Source organism: Manis javanica, chromosome 7 (assembly GCF_040802235.1).
Source record: "Manis javanica isolate MJ-LG chromosome 7, MJ_LKY, whole genome shotgun sequence".
NCBI classification, from domain to species: Eukaryota; Metazoa; Chordata; class Mammalia; order Pholidota; family Manidae; genus Manis; species Manis javanica.
In genome coordinates, this window is record NC_133162.1 from 85656812 (window position 1) to 85679113 (window position 22302).

General features: G+C 43.2%; 1 protein-coding gene across 1 annotated transcript in view; it reads left to right on the top strand.

Annotated features, from left to right (window-relative positions):
* The window catches only part of NID1 (nidogen 1), a 93710-nt gene that overhangs the window by 31398 nt on the left and 40010 nt on the right, over positions 1-22302 (top strand). The window contains exons 6-10 of the mRNA XM_017670171.3: positions 2195-2446; positions 4419-4619; positions 6677-6922; positions 7946-8089; positions 13019-13144. Of these exons, the coding sequence (XP_017525660.3) occupies positions 2195-2446; positions 4419-4619; positions 6677-6922; positions 7946-8089; positions 13019-13144 (969 nt within the window). The remainder of the gene's footprint in view (positions 1-2194; positions 2447-4418; positions 4620-6676; positions 6923-7945; positions 8090-13018; positions 13145-22302) is intronic.

Here is a 22302-nt window from a genome sequence, read left to right on the forward strand (position 1 = left end):
CTAGGAGAAGCCTCCAAAATCTACGACGAAATCTTATTCTCATAGAGAAACCTCATTAGTGCTTTCCTTGCCAAATATCAGAGCTGGAAATGCTGAGCACTTTGTGTTTGGTGACAAGCTCAGATATGACAAACTGTTTGGCTCTCTGTTTTAACATTATATACATGCCTCATAATAGTTTTGTGGTTTAAATATTTGTTGTGGTTTAAATATTTGTTGGATTCTTGCTACTTTTAAAACATTTTTCGAGCTCAAAGTTTGGTGGAAAGAATTTGTCTTTCTAATTTGGCTTTCCTGCTTGTCTCCATAATAGTTTGGGGGAGGCATTTTTTTGATATTATTCTTCTAACTTCACAGAATTCCCCAGTGTAATAGACATAGTTCATGTGCAGAAATACTGTGTGTGTGTGCAGTATGCCATGTCTTGTCAGTGACCCTGTTTAGCAGCTTGGGCAGAGTGAACACAACAGGTCTTCAGAACAGGTGGGAGCCCATCTGTCTAGGGCTATTCAACAAACTTCACTGAGAACTAACTGCACAGAAAACTCCTCTGAGACCGAGGGAGGGATTGGGTATGAGAGTCACTTACAATCTGGGAGAACAAGGTATGTGCAATCAGAAACTGATAGAATTTAATTCTGCTTCAAATCTGAGCAGTCCACAGTGACTTACTTACTACTTCCTCTGTTTTGTTTTTTAAGATATAATAAAGACACTTGTTTAAAGTATATGTTGGATGGTGGTTCCTATATTCACTAAGTTGTGCAGCCATCACTTCTGTCAAATTTGAGAACATTTTCTCACTCCAGGTGGAAACCCTGTACCCAGTAGTGGTCATTTTCAATTCCCTTAAGTGCCCCAGCCCCTGTCACCAACCAATCTATTTTCTATCACTGTGGGTTTTCTTATTCTGGACATTTCATGTAAATGAAATTATACAGTAAGTGACATTCTGTATTTGACTTCTCTCATTTAGCATAGTGTTGTCAGTGTTGTGGCATACATCAAGGTTCCATTCCTTTTTTCTAGTCAACTAATATTCCATTGTGTGGATATACCACCTTTTGTTTATTCATTCATCAGTTGATGGGTATTTTGGTGATTTCCCATTTTGACAATTATGAATAATGCTGCTAAGGACATCTGTGTACAAGTTTTTGTGTGGACATACCTTTCTGTTCTGTTGGGTATATACGTAGGAGTTGGAATTGCTGGGTCATCTGGTTACCTTCAATTTTCTTATTAGAATACAAGGACAGCTTAATTTATTTAGACCTTATCTTTTCCTGCTTAAATGCAAGTTATAAATATTATAGAGATAATACATATCTCTATGAACATTATAGAGATACAAAGTATAGAAAATGAAAGTTCACCTTATTACCCTGAGTTAACCACTGTTGGCAATTTTGTGTACATCTCTTCAGATATTTTCCCCTAGGCACACGCTAACATTTATTATTAGTGTAATTTTTAAGACACAACAGTACCTTACATATACTATTTGCCATTTATGAAGAAAGCTTTTAAATCTGCCATAGCAGATTTCACCTCTTCCCCAGTTGTCTAAATGGAACCATGAACAGCAAACACACCCCCATCCACAAGCTGGTCTTGGGTCAGAGAGCATGTTTGTATGGTCTGTGACATCCACCGTGCCCTTGTTTGGTCTGGCTTGGGCTGAATGAAGATCCAGGATGCAGGCTGGCAGCCCTGACCCTGGGTAATGGGAGATGCTTATTAAGGTGTGTTGTAGATCAGGCAACCAAGTGTCCCAGATTCCCTGGACCATCCAGTTCAGCCTCTGTCCCAGTGAAATTACTAATTCTGTCCCTTACACTCTCAAAGGGGAGGAATGATTCTGTGAGTCCCCTAGTTTTAGATCACCCATAGTATCATCTTCTCCTGAGGTTATTTTATTTGCCCCTGAAGTCCCACCATCACCAATGGCTCCCACTAGAGCCGCTTTCAGGCTGCCCATTATTAGTCCACATGGAAGAAAGGCAGGACACTAGAATTTCTAAGGCTCACAGACACAGTCATAGGTACTGTCTTCTTGGGAAGAACAACTCCTTTGCTTACCCCAAAGCCCTTTACTCGACCACTGTTATCCTCTTTGTGTTACAGGCACAGGTCCTACTGGACGTGTCATTCTTTTTCTGAAAGGCTCGTTTGTTCTTTGTTTCTTGCTCAGGTTCCCCTCAGCGAGTCAACGGCAAGGTAAAAGGAAGGATCTTTGTGGGGAACAGTCAGGTCCCCATCGTCTTTGAGAACACAGACCTCCACTCCTATGTGGTGATGAGCCACGGGCGCTCCTACACAGCCATCAGCACCGTCCCCGAGGCCATAGGGAACTCGCTGCTTCCTCTGGCCCCAGTGGGAGGCATCATTGGATGGATGTTTGCAGTCGAGCAAGATGGATTCAAGAATGGGTTCAGCATCACAGGTAATTCATCAGACACTAAAGGTAATGTGTCCCACGGTGGTGCCTGGGACACCTTGGCGGGGGAAGGGTGATGCATGTGAATGGAGAGGAAAGTCCATGTCTGCCGACAGCTAGCTTACTAACAAGTATTTTGTAGCTCTGGAAATAAGATACTGAGGTAAAGTTATCAATTATTTTTCCATTTATATATATTAACTAAGACTGTCTAGAACTGCATTTTGATCAGGGAGCGATTTCATGGTGGACATTTGAAAGTCTCCAACAAAGCACAGGCTGTCATCTCATATATCCTCACAACCCAAGTGTGGGGCTCACAGCTTCCCTGATTTGATTTACCAAGGCTGCCTCTAATTCCAAACCAATCTGAGACTGATACCTGACATTTCTTCATTATGTGCTTGATGAGAAGGAACCTGTCATTTCTAGCTAGTAAAATAAGCCTGATAAATACAATCCTAATGAGTCTTACGACCTGGAGCTGTATTTCTGGGGCACAGATACACAGCCGCTGCCTCTGACTACCTAGATCTGTCTTCACCACCACCAGCCTTGCTGGACCTCAGCTGTGGGTTTATCACTGGAAACACTGCTGAAAACAGGATTGTACGCTTTACACAGGTAACCCTCCAAAAGTTACAGAGCATAAATACATAAAGTGTGGCCATTTCAGGAAAAGAGAGCATGTATCTTTGTAAAGATCCCATAAGATCCATGTTTGTGTTCTTGTGCAAACACGAACTCTTCCCTTTGCAGATAGAGGTGAGCTTTGTATTCAGATCCACAGACCCTACCCCTTCCCTGCACAGCTTTCTGTATCAGTGCTGTTTTGTATATGGGTGAATTTAAATTGATGATGATTTGTAACATACATCAACTCCAGCTGGGCTGGGGGAAACTTTAGCAATTCCCTACAACAGATCTTTGTTACTGCAAGGGTCCAATCTTAGTTGCCCCAGGATCTGTGTTATCAGTTGGATATCTGCTTGGGACTTAGGAACTATAAAGCGGGATTGTTGAACTTTTTCTGAAAAGGGGCAGATAGTAAATATTTTAAGCTTTGCCTAATGTCTTAGGCTCTATCGCCTCTGTTGCAACTACTCAACTCTGTCATTATAGAGTGAGCACCCATAGGTAATATACAAATGAATGGAATGAACATGTTCCAATTAAACTTTATTAATGGCCACTGAAATTTTGATTTTATATAATTTTCACATACCATGAAATATTACCCCCTTGACTTTAAAAAATAATTAAAAAATATAAAAACCATTCTTAACTTAAGGGTTGCTGGCCAGATTTAACCCTAGGGCTATAGTTTGCCAGCCCTGCTATAACGGAAACAAAGCTCAGAAAGGGAAGAGGCTGTCAGAAAGGGGAAGTGTTTTTTCTGCCTGTCTGGGGCTGCTGCCCTGCACTGGCCAAAGGGAGTCCCTGAGCCAACACCCGAAGTGTGTGCTCCCAGGATGGCTTCCGGGGCTGGTGATGGTTCGCCCCGAGCGATTCACCCACCCTGACCAGGACTTAGCCATGACAGTAGTCATCACCGTAACTGGTATCTGGACCACTTGACATTGGGTGGAGCACTTTTTAACTTACTTTATCTCATCTAAATTCCACAAGACAGTTTGTATCCCTTATAGAGACTCAGTGGGGTTAGGTAACTTGCCCAAGTTCACGCAACTAGCACCCTAGGAGTACAACCCCAGGCCCCTGCTTTTCCCAGCTCTGCCCCTGAGGCAGCCTTTCTCAGATGCTGGTGTGTGGCTGGGAGGCAGCTTCTCTCCTCTGTGCATGACTCAGTTGGGCCTCATGGATGTCCCAGTTCTGTCCTCAGCACCACCAGCTTCACCTCAACTAAAGCACCTGCAGAGGAGGTGTGAGTGCTCTCTGCCTTCATGACTGTGCACTCTGAGCCCAGGCCTGGCTCAAGGGTGGCGAGCCAAAGTGACAGACTGTTGTTGCTTTCCAGGGGGAGAGTTCACCCGCCAGGCTGAGGTGACCTTCGTGGGGCACCCAGGCAAGCTGATCATTAAGCAACGGTTCAGCGGCATTGATGAGCATGGACACCTGACCATCGACACGGAGCTGGAGGGCCGTGTGCCGCAGATCCCGTTTGGCTCCTCGGTGCACATCGAGCCCTACACGGAGCTCTACCACTACTCCCGCCAAGGTGAGCCACCAGCCCCGCACTGGGGACAGCCTGGCCCAGGCCAGGCCTCCAGACCGGCCACTGCAGACCCCTGAGCTGGTGCAGTCCTCGAGCTTCAGAGAGGGAAATCCGTGGCAGGTTACCTGGTGAATATCACCGTTTCCCCCAATTTTAGACACAGTACATACTGCAGAAAATTTGGTGCAAAAAAGAAAATAAGCCTAACTCGTAATTGTAAAACCAGTACCTATTATTAGATTTAAATTTCCCTTCAGCTTTTTGTCCCATATATGTATGAAATATCCCAACATATATATAACATCTTAAGATAAATATGGCAAATATAATTTCAAAGTAAAGTAATAATTTTACTGTAAGTTCTAGATGCAATATACAGCATGGATATCACATTAACTTTTTATTTTAAGTAATTTCAAACTTACATAAGAGCTGCAAATAGCACAATTTCCACAAGCCATTTACCTAGCTTTACCCATGGATAGCATTTGCCACATTTCCTTTTATTCCCTTTCTTGCACATATATATTTTTTGGGGGAAGGCAAGTTATAGACATCATGATCCTTCATCCCCTAAATACTTCATGTTTTTTTCCTAAGAACAAGAACATTCTCTTATGTGGCTGCAGTAAAATAATCAAAATCAGGAATTTAACATTGATGCAGTATTATTATATACTCTACAGTCAGGGACACAGCTTTTATTTGCAATCATACCAGAAGATTATTATTAATCTTCACTTTTCTAGTCAGTGTTGGCAAATCATGAATATTCTGTAGTTTCATTAGGTAGACTTTGAAAACACTTTTTAATGAATCTGTATAATTCTATTGTATGGCTGTTAATTTAAACTATTTTATTTTCTAAAGCTTAGGTTATTTCCCATTTTCCCTTCTCATAATGAGTTGAAATAACCGTCTTCATCATAAATCTTGACCAAAGTTCTTATTCTTTCCTGAATCAGTTTCTAGGAATAGAAGTGATGAGTCAACAATAGGAACTTTTTAAAGGCCTTTATTAAATTGCCATCTAGAGAGGTTGTACCAGTTACCAAGGCTCTGCAGCTTGGTTGCACTGAGCTGGGTGGGAACAGGAGCGGGTGAAGAGAAGGTACAATGAGCAGCGGGACTGCAGCCTGAAGTCAGCCTGCAACCAGATGGTGTTTCTGGCAGCCCAGCACGTGGGAGCTGGACAAGAGGCAACTTATACACTCATCTTTTATTTATCCTCTGCTTTTAGTGTGCAGTGCAGCAGAACACACAAATATAAAGACTCTGTTATTGTTTTTTAAAAAAAACAAGAAGTGGAGAGTTTTGTTGAATGGGTGCAAAGCAGGCTGTCTTCTGAGTGGGAAAAATTGTCTTTCTTCTCCTCTGTTGAGGTTTGCTGAGAGGGCTTTGGTAATTTTTCAGAAATTGGCTATCAAAACCCACTTACTATCTCATTTTTTTAATCTGATATTTTTTAATATCAGAGAACTAGGGTTATATATGGCAGCCACTATTTATTGAACCCTAAGTGAGAGAGCCTGTGTAAAGCAGTTAGCACTCTGCCAGTCACTTGATAAATGCTCCATAAATGGTAATTTATCTTAAAAACAGTATTAGCCTGCTTGATTCCAGAAATTTTGCATATATTGTCTCATCCTCACCCCAAGCCATGCTGTAAAACAACCAAGGCTGAAGAGGTTTGTAAATGGCCTGGGATCACCCACCTTGTGAGGAATGAGGCCAGGTGTGAATCAGTTGTATCTCCTTCCATGTGTGTGCTCTTTCCACCAGACCTGAATCTCTGGGTTGGTTCTGGGTGACTTAGGAACTTACAGAGAAGTACTTGATGAGGAAATATGACTAATGAAATAATACCCGTAATACTATGGGAAGTCTAGGGAGCAGAATGAGTCCCAACACAGAAATCAATGGTCTGACTTGTTCTATTTGATCTCTCTTCTGGTAGTATTACAGACAGGGAACACTGCTGGTGGTTTTAAAGCCCTTGGTTAAGACTCTTGCATCCTTAAGATTTCTCCTTTGTCTCCCGCCTGCCCCCCACGTCCCAGTGATCACATCCTCCTCTACCCGAGAGTACACAGTGATGGAGCCCAGTAGAGATGGCACCACCCCTTCACAGGTCTACACTTACCAGTGGCGCCAGACCATCACCTTCCAGGAGTGTGTCCACGATGACTCCCAGCCGGCCCTGCCCAGCACCCAGCAGCTCTCGGTGGACAGCGTGTTTGTCCTGTATAACCAGGAAGAGAGGATCTTGCGCTATGCCCTGAGCAACTCCATTGGTCCTGTGAGGGGTAAGAGGTGGTGGCTCAGATGGGCGTCACGTGTGCCTTCACGTGTATCTCTGTGCTCTTGGATGTATAGGTTTTCATCTCCTACTCTTAGTAAAAAGAAGAAAGTTATGCTAAAATGTCTCTGACAGAAATAAATGTCTTGTCATCTCCCATTCTTAGGAATGTTCTGCTGTTCTGCTAACCTAAGGCCTCTTCATTATTCTACTTGGGGTAGAATGAATAATGCTAGCCTATTGAGTTACCTTCCAGAGCAGATGATTAGAAGGCTACACCTGGCTTTGGAGAGCATTTAAAACACTCTAGTACTCAACCTTGAAAGGAAGATGTCCCCAGGGCCTGAGGAAATCTGCATAAATTCTGATGAAAGTCCAGCACGGAATCTACCACACACTCCAGGCCCTGGGACAGCATGTCACAGGTGCTGAGGTCTGGGGGTGCTTCTGGCTGTATGGAATGAGCTGGCATGTGGGGAGCCGGTGTGGCATCTCAGTGCTAGAGCTCACATCATCCAAATCTATAGCTCAGGGTCCAGGCATAAGATCTTTCTCTTTGTCAGTGATTGCTGGTTCTCCCTCCATACTCAGGCCATGGCTCCAGCTGATCAAGCGTGTCCTTGCTGGACTCTGTAAAGGAGGGTAGGTGTCTGTCCCCCTCCTCTGAGAATTGTAGCTCTAGGCATCAGGGGCTGGCACATTTTTCCTTAAAAGGCTGGATAGTAAATATTTTAGGCTTTGCCAGTTGTACAGTATCTGTCACAGGATCTCAGTTCCACCATCATAGCAAAGAGGCAGCCACAGACCACATACATGCAAGTGAGTGAGTGTGTCTGGCTCCCAGCAAAACTTTATTTACAAAAACAGGTGTGGCTCCAGAGGGATGTTATTTGCTGATGACACGGGATTTCGGCTGGTTTCCTGGTCCAGGACCCTCTGCTGCTCTCCTGGTCACCAGCTGTTGTGTGGGAGGAGGAAAGCTTCAGGAGTTGCCGAATACTCACTTGCTTTCATGTCTCTGCTTTCACAGATGGCTCCCCTGATGCCCTTCAGAACCCTTGCTATCTTGGCACTCACGGGTGCCACACCAACGCAGCCTGCCGCCCTGGCCCCGGGACGCAGTTCACCTGCGAATGCTCCGTCGGCTTCCAAGGAGATGGGCAGACCTGCTATGGTACAGCCACCAGTTCTGACGGGGCTGGGGGAGACAGGCTAGGGGCAGGTGTCCAGGTTCTGTCAACAGGGAGCCGGGAGGTGCGGGGGCGTGGGATGGGCAGGCCATGCCCAAGGTTTGCCCATGCTTGGCACTGCCTTGGTAGTGTTAGGTGTACTGCCTCTTGCCATTGACCAAATGCACAGTCTAAGGGGCAGAGTAGAGTTATAAGGCCACACTCCCTTCCCTTAAGAGATACAGGCAAGGCAAAGCTAAGTCAGCACTGTTTACAGCACTGATGATATAACCATACCTGTCATGCCCTAGGGCATACAGCTGCTTCACAAACCCCACTGCATCTGATTCAGTGATTCTAATGAGACAGATTCTTTCATTTCTGTCTCTTTATAATTATATTAAGCTGTGGCAAAATACACATAAAATTTACTCTCCTAACCATTTATAAGTGTACAGTTCAGCAGCATCACGAATAATCATGTTGGGCAACCGTCCATTTCCAGAACTCTCTTTTTTCCCTTGCAAAACTGAAACTCTGTTCCCATAAACAACAACTTCCCATTCCCTTCCCCACCAGCTATTCTACATTCTGTCTGTGAACCTGACTCTTATCGGTACCTCATCTATGTGGAATCATGCAGTGTTTGTCCTTTTGTTTGACTTAACTTCATTTAGCACCATGTCCTCGAGGTCCTTCCACACACCACAGCATGCGTCTGAATGTCCTTCCTGTTTAAGGCAGGAATAACATTCCACTGTGTGCACATACTATATTTTTTTAATCCACTCATCTATGTATGGATACTCGGGTTGCTTCAGTTCTTTGGCTATTGAGAATGATGCTGCTCTGACCGTGGGTGTACAGATAGCTGTGTGAGTCCCTGCTTTCAACCCTTTGGGGTCTGTATCCAGAAGTGGAATTGCTGGAGCATATGGTATGTCTGATTTTTTTTTGTGGAACTGCTTTACTGTTTTCCACAGCAGCTGTACCATTTCATTCCCACCAGCAGTGCACAAAAGCTGCAGTTTCTCCATATCCTCGCCAACACCTGTTATTTTGTTTTCTTTTTGATAGTGGCTGTCCTAATGGGTGGGAGGTTCATTCCTGTTTTTAAAGATGGGAAAATTGAGGCTCATTGAGTGAGCCACAGACATTGGAACATTGGAACTTGAATCTCTGACTCAAGCTTGTGAATTTTGCCGCTTTCTCATTATTACTTATAATTTAATTGTTAATATTGCCACATAGACAGGCTTGATACTTATGTTTTTGCTGCTAAACTTTAATCTACTACCAAGGGGCAGTTAATTGGCTCCTGACTCAATGAAGAGTCCATTCAGCAGAGCAACTAGTGCAAGAATGTCAAGTTCTTCGACCAGTGTTGCCTAAATCTGCAACACAGGGCTGGCTCACTGACAAGTGTATGGAAGCAAGAAGTCAGTTTCCCTAGTGAAGTGAGTAGTGTACTCATGTATGCTTGGCCAGAAAGCTGAGCAGCCCTTTGAATGACTGGGATATCAGAATCTGGTATGTCTGGCAGCTGTGGAATTTGGGGACCAAACTTAGGGTGTGGCCTCTAGTGCATCCGATCAAGGGAAGATTTAGCGTGCTGGTTTTGCAGGTCCTGCTGTCAGGGTGTTGCTGTTTTGCTTCAGGGTGAAACTTTATGTAAGGTCTGAAATCATGGCACTCACAGGAACAGGTTGTGTAATTGTTAGTCATGTTGCCAGTAACTTTGTACATGGTGGTAGGATTCAGTTGGAGACTCACTTTGCTTGCAACATACCTCTGGGAAGGGGACATAGTTCCTACTCACCTCTGATCATCAGAGTTCCCCAGTATTTCCCAGAATAGCCCAACAGCCTTGAATAGCTGGATTGGCTAAGGGTAGTTTGAAGCAGAATGATAGTGCATGTGTGGGAGCAGAGCCTTCCCAGGGCCATAAGGATGGTGAACTCCCTCATTTCCCCAGCAGAAGCATGAACCTCCTGAGTCTTCATGTAGCCCCACTTCAACTCTGTAGGCCAACTGAGCATCAGAGCATAAGTGATACTCCAGCTGCTGCTGCTGAACCTCTGGCTGCTTTCAGTCTTGGTGCCTGACTTGTTGCAATGGCCATGCTTGCTTCACTTCACAAGGCACAGCCGGCCATCCTTTGTGTAATCTGTTGCTGTCGTAGAAACCCCTTTGATGTCCTTGTCCAGGGAGGTGGGTGATCATGTGTAGACTCACTTTTGTCCTGTGGTTAGCCCTTGATCTGGCATATTAGCACCATGGAATGTGGGTATATTCCCAGGCAGGCTGCTTTTTGTTCTGGATCACTAGGTCATGCCTTAGAGTGTTAATGCTTCAAGACAGTAGGCTGTTGGTAAGAAATTGCATTAGTCAGATCACTTCATTTATTATTTTGACCTGCAAAGTGTCTTAGAGGACAGTGAGGGTGAGCCTTTGTAGTTGAGTGCGCAAACATTGATGTAATGACAGATGACATAACATACAAGGCTGGTGTTGCTTAGACACTATATAGTACAGTAATGGACCAGGTAATTTGGAGAAGATTCCCACCAGTTAAATGAGAGATCTGGTGCCTGGCAGAATGGTTTCCATATATGTCTCAAGTGGGAGTCTGTAGAGATGGTTTTAGATAATTTCTCATTGAATAATTTTGAGGACCCACAAGACATTTATCAATTCAATCATGAGATTCTTCTCCTCAAAGACTCTGGCCTTTATAAAAAGGACAAATTGGAGAAATTTAGAGTTGTAGAAAATATGTGAAAAGTAACCACTCTGAATAAAAGAAAAAAGGAAGCAAGAATTATCCGGGATTTTCATATTGGGTTAGGGAATGATTTATGTGAAAGGAAATCTCTTCGCAGTATAGAGGTTGGCCAGATATTGCATAACAACAATAATTTTCAAGCAGATATTTTAATATTTTATGAGGGACAGTTATCACCAATTCACTATTTCCACTAAGAAAGGATTAAAGACCTAGCCTCAATTTTCAGAAAGGAGGATTTCAATTAGGAAGGACATTAGGAAGGACTTCCAAACTGTGAGGAAAGACTGTGAGCTACTAGGTGGGACATTACTAGGGTCTTGCTCTAAAGAAAAGATGTTGTCCACCTTGGATTATACATGTGGGCCTGCATGGAGGACCATACGGTGCTAAGGGATCATCCCTTCTGTCCCAAGGGCCCCCAGATCCTACTTGCCAATCGTTCTCCAGTTAAGGAGTGAAAGATGAGCACCTCCTGATCACCTAAGAAGCTTTTTTGAAACACACAGCTTCCCTGTCCGTAAACCTTCCAGTGGGGAATGGAGCTTTGAAGAGCTCCCTGGTGATTTTGTACTGTCGCTGTAGCTGAAAGCCACTGCTCTGTGCTGCTGCACTTTGGCAGAGGAGTCAAGCTATGGACCCTGCCGGTCTATGAAGCGTGTCCAGGCATCTGCACCGGGAATGTCCTCTGAGAGTTCTCCTGCAGAGACAGAGAGCCAGAACAATCTTTTCCTCCTATGTTGTTGGAGCAGCAGCTGTTGGATGGGGCCATGAACTCCAGGCTTGCTGTTTATCCTCCCCCACCAACCCCAGCTCATAAAGGAGCTGCCTTGGGAGTCGCTTTGTTCCATAACCTCCCAGCTATGCCTGAAGCAGTCTGCTTGTCCTGAGATCTTGTATCTTAAACATTTCACAGAAATATACATTGCAATTTATTTCCAAAAGGCTCAGTATCATTGGTTTGGGTTTCTGCCCTGGGTATTGGTCAAACTGTGGGGCCGCTGTGGCAAGAATGCTTGTCTTGTGCATTGTCTAGTAAGCCAGCAGGGCATCTATCTATTAATGATGACTGGCTTGGCTGGCATCAGAAGTGGGCACATGAGGCTTTATCCCCCAAGTGTGAAGAAGTTACATTAAAGCAGGGGAGTTGGGTGGTCTTAGCCATTATGCAGTCTTCCTCACATGAGTCTCAGAGTTCTAGAAATGCCAGAAATAATAGTGTACGCTCTGAGAATGCACTTGGCATGGGAAGGACTTTGTGCGACTGTTTTTTTCAGTCCATCAGTGGACAGGCAACCAGCTTGGTTTCTTGTCTGGGGCGACTAGCCTTACTGCAGTGGCCGTCTGAGGGCCATGTTTCTAGAACTGGCCAAATCCACCCCCATGGCATATGGTATAGGGTGAATCCCTAAAATTCTGATTATAGCAACATTTCTTGAGTGTGCTAGATGCTCCTCTAGCATGCATCCATTTTCCATAATCCTCAGAAGAACCCCTCAAGATAAGTAATATGATGCTTATTTACCAATGGGGAAACTGAGGCTAAATAGTTAGATAACTTGCCCAAGACTACACAGACTGGTAAGTAAAGTGGGCAGAATTGGAACCCAGTATTTTCCAGCTCCAAAGCATCTGTGTTTTTGCTTATCCTGTGGGATTGTCACATGAGAGGACATCACCCTACTAGTCCATTTACAGTCTTATGAGTTAGTGGCTTTCCTTTTAGTGCATTAAACTCTGGTTAACATTCAAAAATTCATAATTAGGCTTTAAACTATTCAACTCCTTTTGTAACTGTATTGGAGGAAGGCAATGTTTTTAACAATAGCATATTTAAACTTATCCAGAGTCTGGAAACTTGTCTACACATCTTTCTAATGTGTATTTGCCAATCTGATGTTAGTGGGCCCTGGGCTCGGTAATTAATCCCACGTGAGGCAAGGGAGGCACGTGTTTACGTAGGAGGGAAGCCTTGGGATCACTCTCTAAAGTTACACACGGGGCAAAAGTCTTACTTAACACTATTTTTGGACTATAGAAAAGTTTGTTTTAAAATGGATCCATTTGTAGCCAGGATGTTTTCTATCATTATAGTTTGTCTGAAGAGGTTTTTTTAAAAAAGTCTGCTTATCTTAAAAATTTGCTGTAGATGTCGATGAGTGTTCAGAACAGCCCTTGGTGTGCGGAAACCATGCCATCTGCAATAATCACCCAGGAACCTTCCGCTGCGAGTGTGTGGAGGGCTATCAGTTCTCAGAGGAGGGAACATGTGTGGGTAAGTCCTGCAGTGACTTTACAAAACGTTTATTCATGGAGTGTATATTAGCACCTGTCTAAAATGTATTGTCCCAGGTAGTATCCTGGCTGAGATGGAAGGTGCTGGGCTCTGTTGGTTTTTTATTTCTGTTTTGCAGTTTACAAAGACAATCAGACTTCACTCCCTCCCACCAACTACCTGGAGAGTCACATGTACGAGGAATAAGCAATGTTACTGTCTGCACTAGTAAAACCAGCACCTTGCCTGTTGTCAACTTTTGTATTACATTCCCCTTCTTATAAAACTTTTAATTCTTTTCATTATTCTTTTAATAACTATTAAAACAATTAGACTTGTTCCTCCTTATAATTAGTGGCCTTGAGATTCATGTGGAGGGACTATATTATAGACCTGTGTGTCATTACCTGTGTTAGATTGAATTCTTCCTGATTTACATCTAAGATTCCATTGAGATTCCATTAAGATTCTATTTATGGGTTTCAGTTTTACAAGTCACAGGTAGTAACATAACTTCTTAGCCTTTTTAAAGTGAGTTTAGGCTGCTAATTAGGCTAATTATGCATTAGGTTGATGAAGATGGGCCAACCACGAAAAGCCAGATTGTTTTGATTTTTCCACTTTTTCCCTGTTGGTTGCAAGAATTTTAAGTTCAAAGGTTCTCAGAGATTTCCAGGTCTGGAAGGCAGAATGGGCCATCTGAAATCAACATTTCTTCCCAATTTAAAACAGATTCCTCTTTCACGTCATCAGTGAACCATCCCTTACCCCTTCCTTGCTGCTTACTAAACCCTAACATACTTTCTGTTTGCTTTGTCTTTAAACTTCGATGAGGCTGCCGAGTTCCTGGGGTGCGGCAGGGTCTTGAGGGCGGGAGGGAACAGGCAGTTCTCATATTTTGAGTATGACCCAAACATCTGTGAATTTGGAGACGCCAGTCCCCTTTGCACAGAGTTGAGATTTCAGCTCTGTTAAAGTTACTGTATCTCCTTTTCTTTAATTGAGAACAATTTCTTTTTATTTGGCCTGACTTCCTTCCCTGCTTTTGGAGATAAAGGAGATTCAAAGGTTCATTTTTCACAGCTGCATCATTTACGTTACATTTTGTGTGAAACTCAGGGGATGGCTCCTTCACCCCTTGGGTGGGGAAGTACTGGGATAGATGTGTTTGAGGCATGATGTCCTGGGTTTCTGTATCCACCCATTCCTGCTATCCACACTCCTGCCGGGGCAGGGTGGGGGCAGGGCAGGCGGGGAGCAGACTTCTCCTCCTAGGCATTTGATTTGGAGGAAGACGCTTAACCTCTCTGGGCCTCAGTTCCTCACCTGTAAAATGAGCTGCTTAGACTGGATCAGGGGTTTACTGTGACCCATGGGGCTCTTGGAGATGTCTCAATTTCTGCCAGTGAGGACCCAGAGAAGCTGAAGGCAGACTCTGGTCCTTCCCTCCTGACCTCCAGCCTTTCATGTTTACACATCAAATTCTGAGTAAGCTGTTTAAATCATGGGTCACACTGCTCAGAAACAAATGGGAAGACCACCTGAGGATCTTTAAGTTCCACCAAGACCTGTTGTTACTGTGAGCTTCCCTGCTGCCCTGCTGCCTGGAGACCCCACACAATTCTGTCCTCTTCACCCCTTTTTCATCAGCGCCTTTGAGACTCCCTGTGTGGAGAGGTGTCTCCCTGGTAAAACTAGGTCTGCCTCAACACACTCAAATGAGTGACCGTGGCTTGCTACTGGGGAGTTTGGTGGTCAGTTTCACCTCTCCTGAAATTTCATATTAAAACTGTATCATAGATTGGAAGCCTGGATTGGGAAGGTTTCTCACCAGGTCAGAGCAGGGAATGGGTAGGAAAGAATCCAGATAGTTTAGGAGGCCAGCTCTATGACCCACCCACTGTGAGGGCCTGCGAGCTTATGCAGGGCATGGGGGCTGCCCAGAGGTATAGCTTTGCATGAGGACTGGCATCCATTATGAGACAGGCTGCTTTGTGGACTTCCCTATCTGGCAACCTGTGGCTTTCTCTTTTCTGCTGGGTGCAGACTTTTACAGCCAACTGGAATGTGCAAAGCTTGTTTACATGAAGTAAAGGTGGGCCTCAGTTTGTCCATAAATCACCTTTCTATGAAGATACCGATGACCCCTCTGGGTGGACCTGGCCCTGTGATACATGGCCTGGCTCACCCAGCATGGGGAAAGTGAGGTCCCACCAGCCCTCACTGGGCGGCATGCTGCAGTACACAGCTCTGGGCACCTGCCCATCTGCAAGGGCAGGAACAGGGCCAGGCTTAGGCTGACGGCTTAGCTTTGCCTCACCCAGCGTTCCTGTTCTCCCTCCCCTGCCTGTCATACTATTAGCAAAAATTATTGTAAATCATTCAATTTTGTAATCTTCTCAAACATTAAAGTAATTAGAGATATGTGACGCCACCCTGCTTAGAGCTCTGTTTACCCTGCTCTTTCCTCTCCTTGTATCACTTTACGTCGTGCGCACAGCTCAAGAAGGTCCTTCCTTCTCCCCCATTGGCTCCTTTCCAGGCCCAAGCCAGCCTTCAGGTGTCTCTCAGGGACGACTAGCAGGTGGGCGGCAGCATTCCACGGCCAGCCACCTGTTCTGCTCATGCTGGGTAGGGGCACAGTCCTTTTCCAGGGATCCCTCCAGAAATGAAGGTGCTAGAAAAGTGAAACCCCAACTTACAATTTAATTGTAATTATTTTTAAATGATCATTCTAAGCCTAGTTTTCTCTGCTTTCCAAAACTTTCACCTCCATCCCACCCTGCAGCTTCCCACTAGTTGATGGGTTTGGGCCAGAGCTGCAGGGACATTGCCCCCGTGTGAAGCCAGGAGCCTCTGAGGAAGCTCACCCAGCACGCTGGTGCCCCACGTGTTTGTCAGCTCACCTTGAGGTTGTTGGGGTAGCAGCTTCTGGCTTGAGCAATGGACCAGGGCCACCCTGGTTTTAGGATTACTCTTCTTCTAATAAGCACAATCAGTAAGACCATCTGGAAACTCCATGTGACGATTGAGGAAGACCAGCAGAGCTTTGGGTAGTGCAGTGGCCAGCAAGAGCCTTAGGAAATACTTGCCTTTTAATCAATGTGAAACATTCACCAAAAAAATGTACTTTCTGTATTCTAAGAATGAAAAAGCTAAAACTAAACTATTTAAACTTGTAACATTGACTTTTTTTTGTATCATTAATGTGCAATTACATGAGGAGAGGAACATTATGTTTACTAGATTCCCCTATCATGAAGACCCCTGACATACCCCATTACAGTCACTGTTCAGTAGCGTAGTAAGATGCTGTAGAATCACTACTTGTCCTCTCTGTGTTGTACAGCTCTCCCCATGCCTGTACTCCCTACATTATGTCTGCTAATCGTAATGCCCTTTTTTCCCCCTTAACCCTCCGTTCCCACCCATCCTTCCCAGTCCCTTTCCCTTTGGTAACTATTAGTCCATTCTTGGGTTCTGTGAGTCTACTGCCGTTCTGTTCCTTCAGTTTTTTTTTTGTTCTTATACTCCACAGATGAGTGAAATTATTTGATTCATGTCTTTTTCCGCCTGGCTTATTTCACTGAGCATAATACCCTCTAGCTGCATCCATGTTGTTGCAAATGGTAGGATTTGTTTTCTTATGGCTGAATAATACTCCATTGTGTATATGTACCACATCTTCTTTATCCATTCATCTACATTCGCCCACCTGCTAGTCGTCCCTGAGAGACACCTGAAGGCTGGCTCGGGCCTGGAAAGGAGCCAATGGGGGTGTTTCAATTTCTTGACTATTGTGAATAGTGCTGCGATAAACATAGGGGTGCATCTGTCTTTTTCAAACTGGGCTGCTGCATGCTTAGGGTAAATTCCTAGGAGTGGAATTCCTGGGTCAAATGGTATGTCTATTTTGGGCTCTTTGAGGAACCTTCATACTGCCTTCCACAATGGTTGAACTAATTTACATTCCCACCAGCAGTGTAGGAGGGTTCCCCTTTCTCCACAACCTCGCCAACATTTGTTGTTGTTTCTCTTTTGGATGGTGGCGATCCTTACTGGTGTGAGGAGATATCTCATTGTGGTTTTAATTTGCATTTCTATGATGACTAGCGATGTGGAGCATCTTTTCATGTGTCTGTTGGCCATCTAAATTTCTTCTTTGGAGAAGTGTCTGTTCAGATCCTCTGCCCATTTTTTAATTGGATTATTCGCTTTTAGTTTGTTGAGGTACATGAGCTCTTTATATATTTTGTATGTCAACCCTTTATCAGATCTGTCATTTATAAATATATTCTCCCATACTGTAGGCTATCTTTTTGTTCTATTGATGGTGTCCTTTGCTGTACAGAAGCTTTTCAGCTTGATATAGTCTATTTGTTCATTTTTGCTTTTGTTTCCCTTGCCCAGGGAGATATGTTCATGAAGAAGTTGCTCATGTTTATGTCCAGGAGATTTTTGCCTATGTTTTTTTCCAAGAGTTTTATGGGTTCATGACTTACATTCAGGTTTTTGATCCATTTTGAATTTACTTTTGTGTATGGGGTTAGACAGTGATCCAGTTTCATTCTCTTACATGTAGCTGTCCAGTTTTGCCAGCACCATCTGTTAAAGAGACTGTCATTTCCCCATTGTATGTGCATGGCTCCTTTATCGTATATTAATTGACCATATATGCTTGGGTTAATGTCTGGAGTGTCTATTCTGTTCCACTGGTCTGTGGGTCTGTTCTTGTGCCAGTACAAAATTGTCTTGATTACTGTGGCTTTGTAGTAGAGCTTGAAGTTGGGAAGCGAGATACCCCCCACTTTATTCTTCCTTCTCAGGATTGCTTTGTCTATTCAGGGTCTTTGGTGTTTCCATATGAATTTTGGAACTCTTTGTTACAGTTTGTTGAAGAATGTTGTTGGTAATTTGATAGGGATTGCATCAAAGTTGTATATTGCTTTGGGTAGCTTGGCCATTTTGATGATTTTAATTTTTCCTACCCAAGAGCATAGGATAAGTTACCATTTGTTAGTGTTCTCTTTAATTTCTCTTAGAGTGTCTTGTAGTTTTCAGGGTATAGGTCTTTCACTTCCTTGGTTAGGTTTATTCCTAGGTATTTTATTCCTTTTGATGCAATTGTGAATGGAATTGTTTTCCTAATTTCTCTTTCTGCTAGTTATCATTAGTGTATGGGAATGCAAAATATTTCTGTGCATTTTTGTATCCTGCAACTTTGCTGAATTCAGATATTAGTTCTAGTAGTTTGGGGGTGGATTCTTCAGGGTTTCTTATGGACAATGTCATCATCTGCAAACAGTGAGTTTAATTTCTTCCTTACCAATCTAGATGCCTTTTATTTCTTTCTGTTGTCTGATTGCTTTGGCTAGGACCTCCAGTACTATGTTGAATAAAAGTGGGGAGAGTGGGCATCCCTGTCTTGTTCCCAATCTTAGGTGAAAAGCTTTCAGCTTCTCGCTGTTACATATGATGTTGGCTTAGGGTTTGTCATATATGACCTTTATTATGTTGAGATATTTGCCCTCTATACCCATTTTGTTGAGAGTTTTTATCATGAATGGATGTTGAATTTTGTTGAATGCTTTTTCAGCATCTATGGAGATGATCATGTGGTTCTTGTCTTTCTTTTGTTTATGTGGTGGATGATGTTGATGGATTTTCAAATGTTGTACATTTGAAATCCTTCCATCCGTGGGATGAATCCCACTTGGTCATGGTGTATGATCCTTTTGATGTATTTTTAAATTTAGTTTGCTAATATTTTGTTCAGTATTTTTGCATCTATGTTCATCAGGGATATTGGTCTGTAATTTTCTTTTTTGGTGGGGTCTTTGCCTGGTTTTGGTATTAGGGTGATGTTGGCTTCATAGAATGAGTTTGGGAATATTCCCTCCTCATCTATTTTTTGGAAAACTTTAAGGAGAATGGGTATTATGTCTTCTCTGTATGTCTGATAAAATTCTGAGGTAAATCCATCTGGCCCAGGGGTTTTGTTTCTGGGTAGTTTTTTGATTGCCGATTCAGTTTCTTCACTGGTAATTGGTCTGTTTAGAGTTTCTGTTTCTTCCTTGGTCAGTATTGGAAGGTTGTATTTTTCTAGGAGGTTGTCCATTTCTTCTAGGTTTTCCAGCTTGGTAACATATAGGTTTTCATAGTATTCTCTAATAATTTTTTGTATTTCTATGGTGTCTGTCATGATTTTTCCTTTCTCATTTCTGATTCTGTTTATATGTGTAAATTCTCTTTTTCTCTTAACAATTCTGGCTAGGAGCTTATCTATTTTGTTTATTTTTTCAAAGAACCAGCTCTTGGTTTCATTGCTTTTTTTCTATTATTTTATTGTTCTCAATTTTATTTATTTCTTCTCTGATCTTTATTATGTCCCTCCTTCTGCTGACTTTGGGCCTCATTTGTTCTTCTTTTTCCAGTTTCAATTATTGTGACTTTTGACTATTCATTTGGGAATGTTCTTCCTTCTTTAGATAGGCCTGGATTGCCATATACTTTCATTTTAGAACTGCCTTCGCTGCATCCCACAGAAGTTGGAGCTTTATGCTGTCAGTGTCATTTGTCTCCATATATTGCTTGATCTCTGTTTTAATTTGGTCATTGATTATTTAGGAACCTCCTTGTGTTTGGGAGCCTTTTTGTTTTCTTTGTACAATTTATTTCTAGTTTTATACATTTTTGGTCTGAGAAGTTAGTTGGATTGTAAAATTTCAATTTTTTTGAATTTACTGAGGCTCTTTTTGTGGCCTAGTATGTGGTCTATTCTGGAAAATGTTCCATGTGCACTTGAGAAGAATATCTATCCTGCTGTTTTTGGGTGGAGAGTTCTGTAGATGTCTGTTAGGTCCATCTGTTCTATAGTGTTGTTCAGTGCCTCTGTGTTCTTACTTATTTTCTGTCTGGTGGGTCTGTCCTTTGGAGTGAGTGGTTTGTTGAATTCTCCTGAAATGAATGCATTGCATTCTATTTCCTCCTTTAATTCTGTTAGTATTTGTTTCACGTATGTCAGTGTTCCTGTATTGGGCGCATATCTATTTATAATGGTTATATCCTCTTGTTGGACTGACCCCTTTATCATCATGTAATGTCCTTCTTTATCTCTTGTTACTTTCTTTGTTTTGAAGTCTATTTCGTCTGATACTAGTACTGCAACACCTGCTTTTTTCTTCTTGTTGTTTGCATGAAATATCTTTTTCCATCCCTTGACTTTTAGTCTGTGCATGTCTTTGGGTTTGAGGTGAGTCTCTTGTAAGCAGCACATAGATGGATCTTGCTTTTTTATCCATTCTATTACTCTGTGTCTTTTGATTGGTGCATTCAGTCCATTTACATTTAGGGTGATTATTGAAAGATATGTACTTATTGCCATTGCAGGCTTTAGATTTGTGGTTACCAAACATTCAAGGGTAGCTTCTTTACTATCTAACTGTCTAACTTAACTCGCTTATTAAGCTATTATAAACACAGTGTGCTGATTCTTTATTTCTCTCCCTTCTTATTCCTCCTTGTCCATTCTTTGTATGTTAGGTGTTTTATTCTGTGCTCTTTTGTGTTTCCTTTGACTGCTTTTGTGAATAGTTGATTTTATTTTTTTCCTTTAGTTAGTGTTTGCATGGTCTGTTTTCTTTGGTGTGATTTTATTTTCTCTGGTGACATCTATTTAGCCTTAGGAGTGCTTCCATCTAGAGCAATCCCTTTAAAATATCCTGTAGAGGTGGTTTGTGGGAGACAAATTCCCTCAACTTTTGCTTGTCTGGGAATTGTTTAATCCCTCCTTCATATTTAAATGATAATCATGCTGGATGAAGTATTCTTGGTTTAATGTCCTTCTGTTTCATTGCATTAAATATATCATGCCATTCTCTTCTGGCCTGAAAGGTTTCTGTTGACAAGTCTAATGATAGCCTGATGGGTTTTAATTTTTGGATGATCTTTTTTCTCTCTCTGGCTGCCTTTAATACTCTGCCTTGTCTTTGATCTTTGTTTGCCATTTTAATTATTATATGTCTTGGTGTTGCCCTCCTTGGGTCCCTTGTGTTGGGAGATCTGTGGGCTTCCATGGCCTGAGAGACTATTTCCTCCCCCTGTTTGGGGAAGTTTTCAGCAATTATTTATTCAAAGACACTTTCTATCCCTATTTCTCTCTCTTCTTCTTCTGGTACCCTTATAATGCAAATATTGTTTCTTTTGGATTGGTCACACAGTTCTCTTAATATTCTTTCATTCCTGGAGATCCTTTTATCTCTCTCTGCCTCAGCTTCCCTGTATTCCTGTTCTCTGATTTCTATTCCATTAACAGTCTCTTGCACCTCATCCAGTCTGCTCTTAAGTCCTTCCAGAGAGTGTTTCATTTCCATAATTTCCCTCCTGACTTGATCCCTTAGCTCTTGCATATTTCTCTTCAGGTCCATCAGCATGGTTATAATCTTTATTTTGAATTCTTTTTCAGGAAGATTGGTTATATCTATCTCCCCAATCCCTCTTTCGGGGATTGTCTGAGTGATTCTAGACTGGACCAAATTCTTCTGCCTTTTCATGGTGATAGAGGTAGTCGTAGGCAGGTAGTGCATGTGTCTGCTGGGAGAACAAAGTCTCTTCCTGCTGGCTGGTTGCCTTGCCCTTCTCCGCTGCCTGTGTCAGTTACCAGCACACCAGGAGCTGCCTCCAGGTTAATCCCCTGAGGTGGCGTGGGTGGGACAGCCTCCGGGGTAGGCCAGATTCCTGTGGGGGGAGTCGCAGGCAGACCAGGTGTGTTCTCCTTCAAGAACAGCACACCTTCACACCTTGCCCTGGCTTCCTCTGTCTGTGCTGGGCAATTGCGCACCTGTGACAGCCTCTGTGTCTGGACCCGGTGGTTGCACATTTGGAAGTGACTCTGGGTGGTTGCTGTTGGCGGGGCCACTGTCCGGCTGCTCGGCCGCTGTGGCGGGGCAGTGCCGTCCAGGGGGAATGAATGGCAGGCTGTTTATCGCCGTGAGAGGCTTCAGAGCTGCACTGCCACCAAGCGAGTTAGGGCGCCTGATGTTCCCCGGTTTTCCAGCCTGCTGGGCTGAGTGTGCTGGGACAATTCCATCCAGCTGTTGAGCCCCTGTCCCTTGAAGACTTTCAAAAAGCACTCGCTTTTCTTTTGTCCCAGGGGAGCT